Here is an 18,371-nt window from a genome sequence, read left to right on the forward strand (position 1 = left end):
TGAGTGCAAGTAAATACCTCATCCATTAAGAGGGTAAAGGGCGCCCTGGCTGGAGTGGCTCAGGTGGTTGGGCATTGTCCCAAGCACCAAAAGGCTGCTGGTTCGATTCCTAGGTTATGAGCTCAATCCGTGGTAGGGGTGTGCAGGAGTCAGCCGATCAATGTTATGCTCTCCCTCTCCCTACCCCTCTCTCTAAAACCCAATAAAAAATATTTCCAAAAAAACATAGGGAAGAGGCAATGAAGGTGAATATCTACTCTGGGAGGCTCTGGAGGCTAACATGAAAATAGAATCCCTCACAAATATAAATTATTTATGTCTGAGATTACAAGTAAACTTACCTCACAAGGAATGCTTGAGAAGTAAGATAGCAGTGTAGTGGGAGAACCGAGGGGAGGAGAGGACCAAATCCTTTACTATATGAACTCTGAGTGGAAAAGTAAAGGAATGAAGAAACACATATAATACTGAGTTAACTACTACTATTTAGGCTTTGATGCAAATGTTTACCTTACATAGCCCAGCTGATGGTAACATGACCACCAGCCTATTTACTTCACTGTTGCAAGAGCCTCAAATCAAAGCAAGCAGCAAAAAATAATTAAACTGCAGGTAAGCTAATGGGTGATGTTAGGCACTGACACAGCCCAATTCAAACTGGTAGGCTCCAGAAAGTAAACTCTGGTAGGGAGAGGAAGAAAAGTAACCCTTATTGAAGATGTCCTGTTTGGGACCATGACACACATTTGGTACTTTCCCTCTTAATTTCACTTAGTCTGATTCTCACAAGAGCATGTTTGCAGTAGTATTATATCCTTTCTGCAAACAAGGAAAAGAATGTACAAAATTTAAGATCACCCAAATCAAATGAGTAAGAAACTGCAGGATCAAGGAACGAACTGAGCTCAGTTTGATTCACACAAGGCTTTTGCCTCAATTACCCTCAGATGCTTCCAGCCTGGAAGAAAGCCTGGAGCTGAATTTAGATCCTATGTCATCAGTATAAGCCTCCAAAGGATAATAAAATTAAAAACAATAATAATGTTACAGCAGCAGCCAAAGGACTCTAGGAGATGTCACAGAATTATAACACCAGTAAAAAAAACAATTCACCAGAAGGTTGAAATAAAATACAAGGTCATAATTAATTTTCAGAAAAATCAAATTTTAATCAGGAAACATTTCCCTAAAACTTCCTAAAATCCATTCATAATACAGTACTAATTTCTTGATATTTCAGAAATCTACAATAGGTCCCAACTCTACAAAGCAGAAAATATTTTTTAAAACAATAATACACACAACACATATAATCTAGTATCAAATATGATGACCATGGGACTCAGGATAGAAGCTATTTTCATAATAATTCATAAAATCTTAGGAAAGTACTTTAAAACATGAGATTGGATAACAAATGACAATCTATCTGACCCCATCATTTTACAACTTAATAAAAAGCTGGCCAAAGAGCTCCTCTGTTCAAAAAGTAGAGAAGCTGAATTTGAAGCAAAGAAAGAAGCAGGGATAATATACTTAATGATGTTCCTAGACCATCGATAACTATACACGCAAACTAAATATGCCTTTTAAATAATTTTGGAGCAAGTATTGCACAGGAGTGATATGAAAGCTATCGCCAGAAACAGAGAAATTATGTATATAATATGCTAGACCCTCACTATAGTTTGTATTCCTCACATCTATTTCTAGATTCTATACAAGAGTTTTATAGTGGATGCAAAATACATCCATGTAGGTACATGGCACCCCTCTAACTCAAAAATGACTAAAACAGAAACTCATTCTCTTTTCGAAAGATTTTAGATGTAAATCCTCAACTCTGCCTCACCATAATTCATTAGTCTTAAAATGTCAAGTCACTGTCCTCAATTTCCATCTGAATGAAAGTTTTCCCTTTGGTACATACAGGCATCCTTCCCCTATTCTAAAGTTTATCTTACTTAAACCAGTGCCACAAATAAGGATATTTGAATATCTTGTTACTTTGTGTAAAATAGAAAGTTCATCTTTTAACATTCTAGCTGCACCTAATAATTCAAATTATTTCAACAAAAAATTTACTATTAAAACAACCTAAAGACCAAAAATTAAAAATAAACCATAATATCTGCACAAACTGTGTAAAAAGCATTACATCTTGATAGTTATATCAAAGACACAAAAAGCTGACACTGAAATACACAAAGGCAATGCTGCCATCTAAAGGCCAAGATATAACATGGGGGAAAGTATACTCAGTCAAGTATTTCCAATGTATAAAAACAACCAATTGAATATTTTAAAGTCAACAAAGTTTATATTTAAATAAAAACACTATGCTATGATGCTACATAGCATAGATGCTACATAGACTGCACAACAAAGCTCTAAGACTCTTTTGAGAAAATTCAATTTAATAAGAGTTACTAGCAAAATAACTTGGTTGATTAATATCTGCACTGATTAAATTATGTTGGCATCCTTACAGACACAGTATTCTCCTAAATATTTCTATTAGTTGTTAATTTAAAGTATTTGTCCTATTTCACCATGTCTATATTTCCTCTTTGTAATGACATGCAATATCAATTATATATCTGCATATATATTATTTGCCTTTAACCACATTTATTTCTAATTACCCAGTTTTAAATATTCATTATTAAATGACTAATAATAACACTTATCAGAGTTAAACAACCCAACTACTTAAAATTATAGTTTTGCAAGTAATTCAAGTATTTCTCCTTATTTCATAAATTCCCAAAACACAAAGCAAAGTTCCTATGGAAGGTTAGTTATCAATAACTCAATTGTCCAATATAAAGAGTTCAAATTATTCTAAATTTTTCTTTCTATGAATCTTAAATTGGAAAAAAAACTTTATTAAACTGAACTTTAATATCTGGTGAAATTACTTCAAGCTTCCAATAGAATCAAATATTTACTAAATAACCCTATATACAAAACTGATTCCCTTGGCATTTAAATATATAACAACTTTTTAATGGCACACAATACTAGGAAAAATCTAATGTGAATATAACTAGAACCTTCAAAACATACACAGTTATAAAAAACACTAGAGGCCCAAATTCATGCACCAGTGGGGGTCCCTCGGCCTAGCCTGCAGGATCAGGCTGAAAGCAGCTCTCCAATATTCCCCGAGGGGTCCCGGATTGTGAGAGGGCACAGGCCAGGCCAAAGGACCCCAGTGGTGCACAATCAGGGTCAGGGAGGGGACGCAGAAGATTGGCCAGCTGGGGAGGGGCTGCGGGAGGGCTCCAGGGCTGTCTGGCCCATCTCACTCAGTCCCAATCGGCTGGACCCCAGCAGCAAGCTAACCTACTGGTCGGAGCATCTGCCCCCTGGTGGTCAGTGCACATCATAGCAAGCAGTTGAACAGCCTGAGCATATCATTAGCATATAACATTTTGATTGGTTGAACGGCCAACCAATATGACACTTAGCATATTAGGCTTTTATCATATAACATATACAGTTAATTCCTTTGGGAAGCCACTAAAATTTTAATGTGTCAAAAAAAATGTTTCTCTGTGTTTAATCAACAAGAAAACAAATATTCACTCAACAAATTATTCCCATTATGTGATAAATACAAAAATTTTAAGTTGGGATTATCATCCTTAAATTTATCTTGAGTGTAAAGTGGAAACCAATAGACAACAAATACAGTCATAACCTCATAAAACTACTAATTTTTCAGGTGTCAGAGTTTGTACTAGACAACTTAGGACATTATGTCATTTAATCTGCAAAGCCATAATGAGCAAAAAAACAAGTATTAACCTCATTTGCAAATGAGGCTCAGAGAGATTAAGTAACTTTCCCAGACTCACAAAGCAAGTAAGTGAATACCAGGATTCAAACCCAGAAGACCTTATTCTCGCTACAAGATCATACTGCCTCAGTAGTAATTATTAAGTTTATACTAAATGTAGTAAAGAGTGAAATATTTTTACCATATAATTTCAGAGATAAATATAATTGTAGTAATAAAAGCATTTACTTTTAATTCATAGTGTTTCAATATTTCTAACTAGAATCTTTTACAATAGCACTGTCTTATTTGAATTGATGATGCTTCTAGAAACCTTTCAAACCTTACATTAACATATAAGAGCCGAAACCGGTTTGGCTCAGTGGATAGAGCGTCGGCCTGCGGACTGAGAGGTCCCAGGTTCGATTCCGGTCAAGGGCATGTACCTGGGTTGTGGGCATATCCCCAGTAGGAGATGTGCAGGAGGCAGCTGATCGATGATTCTCTCTCATCGATGTTTCTAACTCTCTATCTCTCTCCCTTCCTCTCTGTAAAAAATCAATAAAATATATATAAAAAAAAACATATAAGACGTATTTATCAAATTTTATAAACTAACTCAATGGGGCAACAAAAAGATCTCTTTATTTTGGGGAGGCAATTAGAAAGCAAATTTTCTTTGTAAATATTCTATATATTCAAGGCCATTTTGCCTATTTTAAAGTGCACCTTTTTTCAGCATTGAAAATTATACTAGTACCTCCCCAGGGACAACTGTTTCTGTTAACTTGTACTATGTATCTATTAAATCAAAATAAAATGGATTTGAAATATTATTCAGTCCTAAAAAAGAAATGAAGCTCTGTCACATGCTACAGGGATGAACCATGAAATCATTATGCTAAGTGAAAGAAGCTAGACACAAAAAAAACGTGTGATTCTATTTACATGAGATGTCTAGAACAGGCAAATCCACAGAGAATAGAAAGTAGACTGCCAGTTTCCAGGGGCTGAAGAAAGGGGGAAGTGGGTAACGATGGCTAATGAGCATAGGGTTTCTTTTTGGGGTGATGAAAATATTCTAGAACTGGTGAAGATGATTGAACAACTTTTGAATATACTAAAATCACTGACTTAATACACTTTAAAAAGGTGAATTTTATGATATGTGAATTATATCTCAATAAAAGAAACGAAATGGCTTTAAATATATTACATATAATACATTAAGGGTGAATAGATTATACGTGTGTGCTTAAAATATAAAGTTTATGTAATTGCTAAGATTATTTACCTCAATTTATTGAATCCCATTTTCTTCATATTTAGTGAAAGACTCTACTTTTAAGTGTACATCTTCCTGATTAAAAAATCCTAAATATCCTGAATTATTACAATTTCTAGGAGAATCCGAAGAAACTACAACCACATACTTGTATTTGACAACTAAACTTTAATTTTTCCAATATACCTGAGTGGTCGACTGTCATGCAAGTGCCACATACAAGCACCTATACAGCTGGAGAATCAATCTGTAAAATCATTGTTTTGAGACAATTCTTCTCTTAGGTAATATTTGCCTCTAAACAACCAAAAATAATAAGTAGAAGAAAATTTATAAGCTAAGTTCTAAGGAATAATAAAGGTAAGAAACAAAATTAAAAACACAAAAATGATGTAAGTACTTACTAATTTGTTTTCCTGCATGTATATTCTTTGCAATTTCAGACAGCCCTTAGCTATGACGATCATGCCTTCATCTGAGATCTTGTAACACTGGCCGAAATGAATATCTTTGAGTTCTCTGCATTTTGAGCCCAGCTGTAAACAAAAAGAGTTGGCCAAATGCTTAGAAAATAACAAAGGTAACATATTTCTAGCAATACCAAAGTTAAATAATTGTTTATAAACTACTTTTAAAATAAAATACAAGTAGTCTATAATTTAAAAGTTGTATAAGCCTTTCCACCTTCTAATCTACTTCCTTGCTTCAACTATTGTATGCCCTCCTACGTGCCCAGACTGCTTAACACTTCAAATTCTTATCTTTATTTCTCTTGAAATAAAGAGTGTAAATTAGTAATAAAAATTTTCCTAGAGGATTACTTACCATTTCTATCAGTTATAGTGTTACACTGAGTGGGACATCAGAAAAAGGAATAAAACAAAGGTCCAGTACACAGACACTAGGGGGGTGAGGCATGTGCAGGGGGTGAGGGTGGCCGGGGAGTGGTCAATGGGGGGAAAAGGAGACAATAAAGAATTTTTTTAAAAAAACAACAAAGGTTCAGTAAGTGAAGGAAAGTACCAGTGAGTCAAAGAATGTAATTCATGAGATTCTAGTTCTACTTCTGATTGCCCCAATGAATTATTTCTCTCCTTCGGCTCAATTGCTCTGAAAAAGAAAGAAGGCTGAATATGCTACCGCTAATACTCTAGTTAGGACTAGTGATTTCCTAATTGAAATCCCAACTGTACCTTAAATAATTAATGAACAAGCACAATGCTCCCATTTAAAAGCATTAAGTATCACAAAGAACAAATTACATGTATTTATTTTCAAAATCTACAGTGGAGATTAGATCATCAAAACAAACTATCAGAAACTTACTTTAATAACAACCTATATATCATAAATTAACAAAGTTACATAAAAACAATAAAACCCAGTGTTGGCAAGCATTCAAAGTATGCTAATAACCACTGGTAAGAGTGTAAATTAGAAATAAAAATTTTCCTAGAGGACTACTTACCATAAATTTAAAAAATACTAAAATGGGCCTAAAAAACACATGACTCTTCCTAAAGATATACTAAAAAATTAACTAAAGAGGGATGGATAATTGGATAGATATATAGTAAAGTTAAGCATATTAAAATGTTAATTATATAATCTGAGTAGTGGATATATAAGTGTTTATTGTAAAATTCAAATTTTCCATATACTTAAAATTTTTCCTAATAAACTCTTGGAATAATCAATCAAAGGTGTGTCGACAAGATTTAGCTATAAGAAATTAGCAGAAGAAAAATGTTTTTAAGTAGTAAAAAATAGAAATAACCTAAAGGTATGAATAAGGGTGCTTTCATAAAATCATTATATAGCCAATACAATTGAAGTGTACACAACAAACAAAAATAAAAAATTTTACAAAAGTTTTTATAGTATAATCCAATTTTATCTGAATAATAGGACATCTAATGTGTTGCTAGATGAGGAATACCTTAAGGATAATGGTGAAGGTCAACTACTAAAGCAAGAGAGCTTATATACAAGAAGTCCACCCTGAAGCCCAGGAAAATCTGCTTTAAGAATATAAATTTTCACCCTCGCTGGTTTGACCCATTGGATAGAGCATCGGCCTGCGGACTGAAGGGTCCCAGGTTCGATTCCAGTCAAGGGCACCTACTGGGCTGCAGGTTCGATCCCCAGTCTTGGTCAGGGCACATGAAGGAGGCAACCAATCAATGTGTCTCTCTCACACTGATGTTTCTCTCTCCCTCTCTCTCTCTCTCTCTCTCTCTCTCTTCCCCCCCCCCCCCCCCCGCTCTCTTCCACTCAGATAAGGATTAAGAAAAATAAATACATAAGTGAAGATAAATGTTGAGTAAGTATCTTCATATAGATATGCTAATGCAACTGGGGAAAAGCTCTAGGCTCCATTAGTATCTATATAATAAAAGCCCAGCGACCATTACGGCAGATTGATCGGAACGGCCACTTGCTATGATGCACCAGCCGCAGGGGCTGCCACCAGCACTGCTGTCGAGCCTGAGAGGTCCAGAGCCAGTTGCGCGGCCACTGCTAAGGTGCTGGTAAAGAAGAACGTGAAGGTGGCCAGCATGAGTGTGCAGCTTGAGATTAAGGCTCTGTGGGATGAATTCAATCAGCTGGGCACCGAGATGATTGTCAGCGGGGCTGGCAGGTCAGGGTGCCCCTCTCCCTGCTGCGACCCTCCCCACATGCCACATGGTGCAGTTTCAGGCAGTGGGCTTTGGCCCGATCCACATGAGCAAAACTGAGAAACGGGGTGCGGGGCATGGCCTGGCCACCTGTGGGCCCCTCGTGGCACGGGCCAGCTCCTTCGCTCTCCAAGTCTGGCTCTAGCGGCAGTCGCCTGGCATGCCAGGCCAGAGGGTATTGCTTGGGAGGCCAGGAAGGCGGTGGAGAGAAACCCTGTGGACCTCCACCCGACCAGCAGCCCAGGACCTGGCACCACCAGAGACGGACCAGCTCAGAGCACACCAAGCTTGGGGGGAAGGCAGCCACCATTGAGGGGCCTTGCCACCAGCCGGATCCCAGTGGATCCCACCTCGAAGGAAACTCAGTCTTTGGTTCCTTAGTTCAGTCTATCCTGGCTAAGGAGGAGCAGCTGGGCACATTTTAGGAGAGAATCAAGACTCTGAAACAGTGTGTTCGGTTCTGTGAAGATTGCCACCCAGTTGTCTTAGACCTAAATTCCGGGTGATTGTGGGGCCTGGCTCTGCCACTGGGGCCCACATCTTCCAATTGGCATGTATTTGTTGTAAGGGCCCAAAGAGAAGAAGAGGAACAAGTTTTTCGATGCAATGGATTTGACCAACAGACAAATGGGAGGGCTGGGCTGTGTCTAATGTACACACAGAGACACCAGCTCTGAGTCCACCTGGCCAAAGGGAGCTCCGGGCCTGTTTGCAGAGCATTCTGGTGGTTTCTGTTTCCTTGCTGAGGCCATCTTCCCTGAGAAGCCTGGGGCCCATGCTCAGCTCCAGCTCAGTGGGTCTTCAGGCCCCTCCCCCCAGTCGGCCCCACCCCCAATCGGTCCCCGACCCTGGTCAGGGACAAGGACAGCCAACCTCCCATGGCCCTTCTCCCTGGCCAGCCCAGCCCGATCGGCTGTGATTAGGCGAGCCAGCCAGACCCCATCTGTGCACAAATTCATGCACTGGACCTCTAGTTAAGACTATAAAAAACTAAAGTGAAGGGAACAAGGGGACATTCATTAATTTCAATAAAAACAAAATTCTAAAGGGATAAAAGTCGGTTACATAATTGTAAAATGTACACACTGAATAGTTACTTAACCAAAACTATAACGGAATGATGTTGGGAAGAGAAGGAAGGATCAGTGAGCTAAATCCTCCACTTCCATAGCTAGACATCAGTACAGTTGTTCTAAAAGGAACAAAGCAAGAAAATGCAGACATGGAAGGAAAACACTTCTTCTGGAGGAGGTCAATTAGTCTAACTGACTAGTTAGTTTGTGTTTAATAAACTGGATATATTCAGCTCCTTTCATCCTTCACCTTAGGAACAAACTGCCCACAGGAAGCAAGCAACCTCCACTTCTACAGAGGCAGGCTCTGCTGGTCTGGCCCATCTGATCAGTGACACGGATGGCTAGACCCAGCCTTTAGTGTCACTGCAGAAACTGGTGTTCTCTTTTAGACATAACAGGAAAGACTGCATCACTGCTATCTGCACTAATCACCATTACCCTACCCCAAGTGTCCTAATGTTCCAGACCATTCAGCATTGAGTTAACAATCATATTTAACTCGATTACTAAACAACATTTTCCAACCTAGTTTTTCTGAGTAATAAAGTTGATACTTTTCCTCTGTCACTATTCCTTTATCTTATTTGTCAATTTGTTCAGATCCTAGGCAATAAAGAGACCTCAATACTTAGTGCACCCACCAGGACTGTTGAGAAATAGAAGAATAGAATCTACATAAAGGGAGTGATGACGGTATTCTTGTAGGTTCTTAGACGTCAGTGTGTGTAGATAGCATGGTGGAGTCTCATGTTAAGACAGGTAAAGTCATACTCCTGCAGCCTGAGCAAGAGATTTAAGCTGATTGCCCTTATGTTTTGGTCTAGCTGCCCTCAAAGGACATTAGCAGCATGGGAGCCCAAGCCACTTATTAGGGGAAAATGCCTCATTTATAATTATAACTGCTGTCATTTAGTCTCCCTGCAGAAACTGATGCTCTGATTTAGACCTAATAGGCAAGACTGCATCTGCATGAGTGCTTTCTGCACTAATCACCATTACCCCAACCACAAATGTCCTAATGTTCCAGACTATCCAGGCACCAGAGTCGATCATTATACCCAGGTATTTTCCAGTTTTGCTGATGTGTTCAAATGTCTCAATGCTGCAACCATCTGTCTATCACCCACAAAGAAAACATTCAGAGGGCATCAACCAAACCCTGTAAGAATATCCCTGTTAAATATGCCCTGAATTTAACACCATTAGTCCTCTACCTAATAGTAGTATAACTCTTCTAAATACATCATTCTCTCTCCAGGAAAATAGTGCTAAAGACATTGTAGCTCTGTACCTGACAAAATGGTGAGATGTTAATAAGAGCCCTGGCCTCCAACTGAGGCACCAAACAGGTACCTCAGAGCCAGGCCCTGGAGTTAGGCTTTGTCTAGACTCGTGGTCGGCAAACCGCGGCTTGCACGACACATGCAGCTCTTTGGCCCCTTGAGTGTGGCTCTTCCACAAAATACCACATGGGGGCATGCACATACAGTGCGATTGAAACGTCATGGCCCATGCGCAGAAGTAGGTATTTTGTGGAAGAGCCACACTCAAGGGGCCAAACTGCCGCATGTGGCTCGCGAGCCGCAGTTTGCCGAGTCGCAGTTTGCCGACCACTGGAGACCATCCAAGTTAGAGAGGTTTGGGAAAGACCTTGGGCTTTTCATAGATCTACCACATGAAACATAAAACTGAGTGTAAGCAAGATCAAGGTGATCATCCAGTAATTGCAATGCCTTTTTTTTTAAATAAAATCAATGTCTGGTTTCCAGACCAGCACGTAAAGAACTTAGAAGCTGCCACGCCATCCTAACAATAAATAAAAAACTGCACTGAAAAATCAACAACTCTCCTTATATCCATCAAAAAATGTTACAGGGAACACCACTGCCCCACCATTGGAGAGAGAACAAAAAGTGGATGCACAGAATCACAACTTGCAGGGCAGACACCAGACATAGAACAAACCTCCCTCTGCAGGAGCCAGTGCCAGGGAAGGAAACCCTCAGCTATAAGTGTTCACCTCCTGTGTCAAATAAATAATTTTATTTATTTTGTCCTAGCAAGAAGTCAGTACCTAAAGAATCTACAAGCACCTCAGCTATTATATCCGTAATACTTCCTATCCTACTAAGGAACACTCTGAAATGCGAAGTAATCATCAGATAAGAACACCTTTCTGGTTGATGTCCACTGGATGTTCAACCTCTCACGTGGGTTGGATACTGGAAAACTGCTGCCTGAGGGCCCTTCCAGGGAAAGGAGGTTATTAACTGTGGAACTTGACTCCCACAACAGCTCTCCATTCACACTCTGCCTGTTCTTCGTTGCTACTTGTATCTGACACTCTACAATCCTAACTATTCACCCCAGAAAATGGGGGACCTAAAACATAGAACCCCAGGTTGTCACTTTAAGATGGTCTAAATTGTTATCAATACCATTCTAGTATCTGGTTCTCTAGGAGAAGTACAAATCAGAGGCCTCCTCTAACTCAAGAACAACTATGTGTCAAGGGCACCCACCAATCAACCCAGAAGGAAAGTATTTAATGAAGTGGGTGTTGGTAGCCACTTTACTTAAAAGAAGCCAGCCCAGCCTGGCCAATGTGTGTGAGTGTGTGTATATATGTGTGTGTCCCACGTTTAAAGGCTGCTAAATTGCGTTGTTTACCCATATCTTCAGAAAAAGATCACTTCTACTGTCGTGGTAAACAACCTGCTTTTCTATTTATAATGATCTGGCCCTCTAGCAACTTCAGCGCAAAATTATAGCTAATTTACCTACAAACGTCAGGTGGTCATAATAATCTGGCCACTCAGTGTATATAGAAAAGGCATTTTCTTGCTACTATACTACAATAGCATTTCATCAGAAGAATGAGGCTAAAATAGGAGACCCTTGCTATTGCACAGTCTTAAGCATAGGAAATTATTACTCTCCACACTGCAATAAGGTTACTATGTAATTACTTAATGTAAGGCAGTCACTTAAGAGAATTACTTCAGAATGAAAAATATTCAGATTGTTTTACTACTTCTATTAGATTATTACCTTATATATAACTAATTCATCATTCAGACACCATGCAAATCTGAAGCAAACATCTAATCTATCATAAATTAATGGGTTCCAAAATACCTCACATTCTAGGAAATATTTACTTAGTCTCAAAATTGTCAATTAATTCATATGTAGTCTTTAAATTTAGGGATCTTCATTTTTATTTCTAACTTCATCTCAGATCAGATTTAAACCTAGGACTTTACTGACACTCGTTTTTATTGGGAAGTGCATCCCAATTCTAAATTTAAACATTATTCCTAACAGTTCTTAAATGGAATTATTAATGAATTCTTTCAACAAATGTTGGTCTAGGGTACTAAAGGGAGAGTTGTAATGTGCATGGCCTCTGCCTTATTCGAAGTCTAAAAGAGTACAGTCTACTGGCTGGAAATGTGGAAAGACAATAGTGGCTTTGGAGAATCCAGGCTAATTCTCAGCTCAACCACTTGCTAAACATTAGGCAAACTCATATATCTCTCTATGCCCTAATTTCTTCCTTTACAAAATGAGTTTAATATCAACTATTTTGCAAAGTTATTGCAAGAGCTAAATGTAAAAATACAAAAAGTACCTAGTACAGTAGTAGGAACACTACCAAATATTCAAAATTTTCACAAATTCAGGGTTTGCCACATAGAATCTATTCAATATTCATTGACAAGAAACTTTAAATACCATTGCCAAAGGGAGTGGATCAAACATAAAATATATTATGATACTATTTCTAATCCAATTATTAAGCTAATAAATATGGATAATTACCACCTTTTTTTTCATTTTCTACCCCCTACTTCATTTTCTACTTCATTTATACCTTAAAACAGGTATTGCAAAGCATATAAGCATGTTATTTAGTAACATAAAAGTTAAAGGCTAATTTTTAAAGCTCCATGCTAACCCAAACTGCATACTATTGTTACCTAAAGCAAAATTTGGTAAAAAAAAAATTAAGTAACAAAATAAATAAATTAATAAAATGGTTGGTTACAGAAGTTCAGGTACTCACTCCAAAACACAAGCACGTTAATTTATCAATTATAACAACTGCACACAAATCCAAACAAATAATCATGTATGTATAAAAAAAAAAAAAAAAAAAGACGACTTCTTTTAGTCTCTTGGAATTATTTTTAACACAACAATCTTTTAAAGTGCTGCAACAAGAAGACATTTTGAGTTGAGATGCCAAAATTTACCTGTTTGAGTCCTTCATCAGTTAGTTTGTCCTGGTTGCCCACATGAACTTTCTGAAGTAAAGGGCAGTGAGAGGCAACTGCAATAATGGAGGTGTCAGAAAGCTGTTTACACCTGTAGGCTGTATACCTAAGAAGTCCAGGACACTTAAATGCTAGAACACATACGCCAGTATCAGACATACTGCGACAATCAGAAATGTTGATTTCAATTATATTTTGACTCCTTGATGCAATTTTTTCCAATAATTCATCAGTGACCTGTGAGAGAAAAAAAAAGCAATAAATTTAAACTTCTGCTAAATGTAGAAACTTATTTTCTATTGTTTTATTAAATTTCCCCCAATAAACAATATAACTAGATTATTGCATGAAAACCACAACTGAAAGAAAATCTTTCTACTTAATACTAAAGGATAACAAGAACTATGATATAATAAAAAACATATTTGGCTTTTGTCTCTGGGTCCTTGATAGTGTTCATGTTGGAGTTGGCTTATTCCAACTCACAAGATGTATAATATGCACTTCTTTCCAAATCAATGACATCCCTACATGCAGTGACATCACATTGGTAGCTTGAAATTAACTACAGTAGGAGTATTCATACCACAGAAAATGGCAAATATTACAAATAAGGGCTTTTTATTTGTTCATTCGTTTTCAAAAGCCAGTTGTTACATATTTACCAGCACACCACTACTAACAATATCATAGAAGGACTTAGAGCAATTTTAGTACTCTAAAAAAATCCTATTCTTATTGGATATTTTTATATATTTCCAATGTCAAGTATTGGCAAACAAGTTTAAAGGAAGAATTGAAAATGGTTTGCAGTAAGTACTATTAACTCGTTTTTTTCTTAATGTATGCTAGCATATAAACATTTTGGGCAGCCAGGCAATGAGGAGGATTAGAAAATTCTTCATAAGTAAAATTAAAACAAATAAGTTATCGTAGCCCATTTTGCTTCTATTACTTCATCTATAATAACAGTATAAGGTTAATATTATTAATATTGTAATAATAATATATTAATAGGGATAATAATAGTGCAACTCATAAGGTTTTTGAGAAGATAAAATGAATTAATATGTGAAAGCCAGTAGAACAGTATATGGAACATTGGCAGTACTATATAAATGTTTGCCATCATTTTCTACTATTAAACTGATATTCATGATATGACCCTTCCAAAAAGAGAAAAGTTTGTTTTAAAAGGGTAATGAAAAATGAAAATGAACAGGAATAAAACAAAGAGGATTAAGAAGCAACCCAAAATTACCAATGCAAACTAGAAATTATCTTCTTGACCATAAGAACCTAGTTTTAACTTAAATTCACACACAAAAATACTAAAGCACAGAATTACAGATTATAGTCATTTGAATTATCTTGAGAAACTACAACATGAAAGAAGTAATTTCTGAAGAGGAATAAAGTTTTTTTAATAAATCAAATTGAGTGTTTCTGAGAATTAGTTTACATATACCTGCTGACGACTACTAAGATCCAGCTGCTTCCAAAACTGGAAATCTAAACAAAGGTCACGCCAGTACTTGCAAACCAACGAGGCAGAAAGGCAACGTTCGTCCAGGGATAAATTGGAAAATATCTGTGAATATAAGAAAAGCCACACATGTGCTTAAACATTTTAAAGGCTTTAAAAAAAAAATTAACTTTAAAGCACAAAAACATGTTGAATACAAGTAGCCATTATTAGAAGAGTCATTGTTAGAGACTGTCCTAAAGAGAAAAACATGGTATGGGAGTAAAAAACATGGACCAACATTACCTTTCATGTAAGAAAAGGAACAAAGAAGAGCAGGGGGATACGTGCATGCATGTGTGTACGCATGTGTGTACGCATGTGTACGTGTGTGTGTGTGTGTGTGTGTGTGTGTTTGCCAATATTTAAAAAAATTAAAAGGATAGGCCAAAAATTAATTTAAAAAATACTCATCTTTAAGGAAAGGGAGAAAAGGCTAGAAAAGAGAAAGAGATGAAAGGGAGACTACTCTGAAGATACCTGTTTTACAGTTTTGACCTTAGAACCAGGTGAACTTTTTATATGTTTTTTTTTAATGTCATAAAGAGGAAATTTTTACCTTGACGATATTTTTTCCAGAATTTCATAAACCCAATTAATCCCAAGAAAACTATCACTTATACCAAATATAGAACATCCTACAAAATATGTGATGACTCCTCAAAAAATCAAGATCACGAAAAACAAAGGAAGGCTGAGAAAGTATCAAAGACAAGAGGAGAATAAAGACGAATGACAACTAAAGCCATCGTGAACTGGAAAAAGGCCATTTACTTTAAAGCACAAAAACATGATGTGAGACCAATGCTGATCTCACACTTCGGCAAAGGTATCGTAGTAATGTAAGATAATTAATTTAGGGAAAACTGAAAGTGCGTGAGGAATATTAAGAGGAGTCTGTACTATCTTTGTAACTTTTCTGCCTAAAATTATTCCAAAATTAAATGCTTATTTTTAAAAGAGTTTTAAAAGTAAAAATTATTTTGCAATGGTCAGGATTAGGACCAATATTGATTTGTTAAAATTAAGAGACATTATCACAAGTATAATTGTGGACCATATTGAGATCCTGAATTGAACCAACTATAAGATACTTCAGAGACAATCGGATAAAACTGAACATAAAAGAGATAGTAAATGATTTAAGAAAAATTATTTCTAACTTTTTAGGTTGTTATAATATTATTGTGGTTATAGTATTACTGTGGTTATATTATTTTTTAAAGCTATTATCCATTTTAGATACAAACTTTAGTGTTTATGGTGAAATGATATATAAAATTTGCTTTCAGATACTTTATTTAAAAATGGCAAAAGATAAATAAACTAAAAAAGGCAGAATATTGAAAAACTATTGAAATTAGTGGAATGATACATGGGGAGTTCATTATTTTCTACTTAGGTCTGTACATGAAGATTTCCATAATATTAAATTAAAATTTGAAAATTTTCAATAAGAACATGTGCTCTACACTATATTGTTTTATCTGGTTTGAATTATGGCTTTACCATTTATTATCTATATAATCTTAGGCAAATTACCTTAACTTCTCTGTATCGTAAGTTCCTTATCTATAAAATGGGAATAATATAGTTTTTACCTGATGGAGTTATTGTGAGGACTAAAGGAGTAAACAAAGTTTTTGGAACAGCATCTGGAACAGAGTAAATAGTATGATTCTTATCATAACTTTGACCTAAAATGATACCTCTATACAGTCAAATGACACAGAAATCTAAGCTAGAATCTCTACTATGTTTAAATCTTGAGCATTGGGACAACTGCCAACTGCTGTTCCTTCACAACTACTTTTTGTCCTCCAAGGGTTAAGTGGAAATAGGCTTTAGAATCATTGGCAGAGATGTAGTTAAGCCCACTACAGCCCCTCACCCCCATTCATGGCAACTAAAACCACTGGACAACATAGCAAAAGCAATTACCTCAGGACTCCGAAAGATTAATAACATATGGATTGGGGTGGTGAGCCAAACTTAAAGAATGACCAACAACAGGAATGAGTTTCCTATGTTATTTTTCCTTTTCTCTACCAGTGTGGAACTGAGGATGGCCCCTGTACAGAACTACATGACAGGCATAACTAATGAAAACAAAGAGAGAAAACCATCTCTCTGGACAGAGGGAGGACTTCTGTGAAACAGAGAATGTGGGAAGAGTCCCCATTTGGGGTTTTCTTTCACTTTTCCCTATTCTCTCTACTGGCCATGTCCCAAATTCAGCCTCAGTCACAGAGCTGCAATGTGGCAGCTGTGCAGGCACCTAAAATTCTGTCAGCCCATGTTTTTGCCAGAAGCACCAGGAAAAAACTCTGTAGACCAAAGAGTGTGAAAGGAACCTCCATTACCTTTTTCTTACCGCTTCATCATGTAAACAGCCCAAGTTCTACAAATATATATAGCAGCACAGGCATATAACACACGATATAACTCTGAGGGAAACTCCATCTTTCTATCTAGAGAACCAGGAAAAGAGACCACTAGGTCAAAGAGTGTGACGGAATGATCAAAGGAGAGATCTGGAAAGAGCACCCCTAATTCAGTGACAGAAGTGACAAAAAAACCTGAGTTAACCACAAAGCTACACATGTGCAGAAGAAACCCAAAGTAGCACAGCAATGTCTTTGAAAACTGAGGTAAATGGAATCACAGGCCAAGGAAAATAAGATAGAACTTTCAGTCTAAACATAACATTTCTGATCCCTGGCAAATCTGATAAATCTAGACATTCATAAACTCAATGAATCACAATAGGATTAACTCAAAGAGGTCTAGACTAAGACACATTATAATCAAATTGTCAGAAGACAAAGAGAAAACCCTGAAAGCAGCAAGAGAAAAACAATTCATTACACAGAAAAGATTTTCAATCAGATTAACATCTGATTTCTCATCAGAAACAATGTAAGCCAGCAGGCAATGGGATAACATACTTAAAGCGCTAAAAGAAAAACTCTAAACCAGGAATTCTATATCTAGCAAAATTATCCTTCAAAGATGAAGGCAAAATTAAGATTATTTCCAGATAAATGAACATTGAGGGATTTTATCACCTACAAGAAATGCTTAAGGGAATCCTTCAGACTGAAATGAAAGAGCACTTAAAAGCACAGTGGCTTGTAAGCACACCCAAAAAAATAAAGAACACCCATAAAGCTAAGTATTTATACCGGCAAATATAAAATTCAGTATTAATGTATTTTTGGCTTTTACTCCAATACTAAATGATTGAAAAGACAACTGCATAAAATAATAATTATAAATCTATGTTAATTGTATGGACACAAAACATATAACAACATAAACATAGAAACATTTTTATATACCATTTAACACTAAATTGGTATTTGTAGTGTAAATGCCTGACATCAGGCTTTTAATTGCCAAGACATCTATTTCAAAAGACATCAATCTTGAATAAGCATATTGTTAGTTATATGACATAGCTACTAGCAAAACAACCAGATAAGGAACTAGGTCACCACCACCCAAGAAGGTCTGACCTTCAGAAAGGCCTGGGTAACCTAGACTGACGGACCACTTGAGTGGCCTCATTTATCCTTTCCTGCTCTAATTCCTGCCCGAATTCCTGCTCTTGTGCTTTAAGTTCACCCATTAAAGTAAACCCGCAAAACCCTAGACTCCCCACCCTTGAACCTTACTGAAGGCAGAGCCCCAAGTCCACATTCTCTAACTATGACCTGACTATGTGGACCCTGAGTGTACCC

General features: G+C 36.8%; 1 protein-coding gene across 9 annotated transcripts in view; it reads right to left on the bottom strand.

Moving 5' to 3' along the window:
- Nucleotides 1–18,371, bottom strand: part of FBXL17 (F-box and leucine rich repeat protein 17) — a 451,458-nt gene that overhangs the window by 421,240 nt on the left and 11,847 nt on the right. For 8 of the 9 annotated variants that reach the window (XR_004967647.1, XM_036310113.1, XM_036310116.1 and 5 more), the window contains exons 2-4: nt 14,572–14,694; nt 13,083–13,340; nt 5,474–5,605 (exon numbers count right to left, since the gene is read on the bottom strand). Coding sequence is in view for 8 of the 9 variants with exons in the window: in XM_036310113.1 (XP_036166006.1) it covers nt 5,474–5,605; nt 13,083–13,340; nt 14,572–14,694 (513 nt within the window). In the remaining variant the exon portion in view is untranslated. The remainder of the gene's footprint in view (nt 1–5,473; nt 5,606–13,082; nt 13,341–14,571; nt 14,695–18,371) is intronic. The other variant, XM_036310114.1, reaches the window with a different exon arrangement.

The sequence above is a fragment of the Myotis myotis genome, unplaced genomic scaffold, assembly GCF_014108235.1.
Source record: "Myotis myotis isolate mMyoMyo1 unplaced genomic scaffold, mMyoMyo1.p scaffold_m19_p_5, whole genome shotgun sequence".
Taxonomy (NCBI): Eukaryota; Metazoa; Chordata; class Mammalia; order Chiroptera; family Vespertilionidae; genus Myotis; species Myotis myotis.